The sequence below is a fragment of the Engraulis encrasicolus genome, unplaced genomic scaffold (genome assembly GCF_034702125.1).
Source record: "Engraulis encrasicolus isolate BLACKSEA-1 unplaced genomic scaffold, IST_EnEncr_1.0 scaffold_31_np1212, whole genome shotgun sequence".
NCBI lineage: Eukaryota > Metazoa > Chordata > Actinopteri > Clupeiformes > Engraulidae > Engraulis > Engraulis encrasicolus.
In genome coordinates, this window is record NW_026945610.1 from 637968 (window position 1) to 640312 (window position 2345).

At 43.1% G+C, this 2345-nt stretch overlaps 1 protein-coding gene across 1 annotated transcript in view; it reads right to left on the minus strand.

Moving 5' to 3' along the window:
- Positions 1-515: 515 nt before the first annotated feature.
- The window catches only part of lipca (lipase, hepatic a), a 39807-nt gene continuing 37977 nt past the window's right edge, over positions 516-2345 (minus strand). Inside the window, exon 9 of the mRNA XM_063193225.1 lies at positions 516-749. Coding sequence (XP_063049295.1) covers positions 620-749 — 130 coding nt within the window. The 3' untranslated portion in view covers positions 516-619. The remainder of the gene's footprint in view (positions 750-2345) is intronic.

Genomic DNA, 2345 nt, shown 5'->3' on the forward strand with positions numbered 1-2345 from the left:
GTTGCATTGTGGTCTAGCGTGTGACTATCGGCTGTGTTGCATTGTGGTCTAGCCTAGCGTGTGACTATCGGCTGTGGTGCATTGTGGTCTAGTGTGTGGCTGTCGGCTGTGTTGCATTGTGGTCTAGCCTAGCGTGTGACTATCGGCTGTGGTGCATTGTGGTCTAGCGTGTGACTATCGGCTGTGGTGCATTGTGGTCTAGCGTGTGACTATCGGCTGTGATGCATTGTGGTCTAGACTAGCGTGTGGCTATCTGCTGTGGTGCATTGTGGTCTAGCGTGTGACTATCGGCTGTGGTGCATTGTGGTCTAGCGTGTGACTATCGGCTGTGGTGCATTGTGTTCTAGCGTGAGACTATCGGCTGTGGTGCATTGTGGTCTAGCGTGTGACTATCGGCTGTGGTGTATTGTGGTCTAGTGTAGCGTGAGACTATCGGCTGTGGTGCATTGTGGTCTAGACTAGCGTGAGACTATCTGCTGTGGTGCATTGTGGTCTAGACTAGCGTGAGACTATCTGCTGTGGTGCATTGTGGTCTAGACTAGCGTGTGACTATCGGCTGTGATGCATTGTGGTCTAGCGTGTGACTATCGGCTGTGGTGCATTGTGGTCTAGCGTGTGACTATCGGCTGTGGTGCTTCTTGGTCCGCCGCTGCCTCTCTCGATGCCTCTCCACTTCGCAGCGTACGAACACCTTCTCCTCCGCAGGCTGGATGTGCACGCCATCCTCCGTCTGGGCGCAGAACCATATCCTGCGGCACAGGAAATGACATCACAACCATATCATCACACAGGAAATTACATCATATCCATATTATCACATTGACCAAACCTGTGAAAGATAGCATATGCATTGTTAAATAATAGTGTGAAAGGGATTCCTAAGTGTGTTCTAAGTTGTTGTTGTTATTTTTCCTATTGTGATAATCTAGCGCATGGTAGAGAATGGAGTGTAGAGTAGGCTAGTAGAGTAGAGTATCATTTATTAAAATTAAAGATCATTGTTATTAATCGTTTTTAAGTGTGCATACAAATGTAGATGTTTGGGTTTGGGTGCTTTAAGAAAAGCATGTTACAGTTTTTCTCGATTGCCTACACACAATTTTCGGAATCGGTCCTCGAATTCTCAAAACTCTACACACAAATCTCCAAACCTCACACACAACGGGCGAAACTCTTCACTACCTCTGAAAAATGCACGTCTTGTCTCAAAACAATGTACTCTCTTCTAAAAACCTCATTTTGTCGTCAAATGACACACACAGACAGTCACTACAATACACATTTGCAGACCCATTAAAACACTGTTGGGCACAGGGTAAAACTAATTTATCCCACTAACTTGGGCTTTTTTTGTTCTGGATTGCATGGATACAGTGACATAAGTTGGAAAAACTTCATTCCCACAACACACAAACAGAAACAGAAAGATTTTTATTTCTTTTTCACAAAAACAACACAAAGATAAACCCCACTGCCCATTTGGCAGTACAAAAAACCTATTACATTACTGTATAGCCTATTGCTATGAAAAAAAAAACCACACACACACACACTCACATCTACTCTGCTTCATCCTGCCTTCTATTGTGGTCTGCTGGCCACAGGACCTCATCCACATCACATGCAATCGTTTCCCTGGCCAGGCAACGATGGAAATACCGTCTTGCATGGTGCATCCACCCAGAGAAGGCATCAACAGCAATTTTTTTTCTGACATTTACGTGTAAAAAAATTGCACTAATTTATTGTGAAATATTGGGTAACCACATGGAAGTGATGTCTTGTATAACATATTTTTGAGTTGTGTTTTCTCCTTGCATCCACTCATTTTTCATCAATATGACATGCAATGTGTGTCCTTATGGGGTGATGATTTCAGATTGTAAACCGGTATGAAGAGAGTTTGCCCATGTGATGAGGAAGTGAACATAGTATGGCAGTTGATTGTAGTGTTGTGAATGTCAGTGTGTTCCATGAGAAACCCAGTGTTTTTCTTTATGAAAATTGAGTGTAATCCAGAGAATTGTGTGTAATGGTGTGAAAAGAGTGTGTTTTAAATCTGGAATTTGAGTGTTAAGTAGGAATTGTGTTTAGTGTTCAGTGACATTGGTTAGGGGAGTTGGGAAATGGGTGAGATGTTCCGAGAATTGTGTGTGAAGTACCAGAACTTGTGTGGAGGCAATCGAGAAAAACTGTAAGAACCACTTTTTATCTACTGTATGTGAGGAATGACAGGCTGCTTGTAATATCTGGCCACTAGAGGGCGATGAATACATAATAAATAAAACACATTTGTTTTATTTACATACATAGGTGTGTGTGTGTGTGTGTGTGTGTGTGCGTGT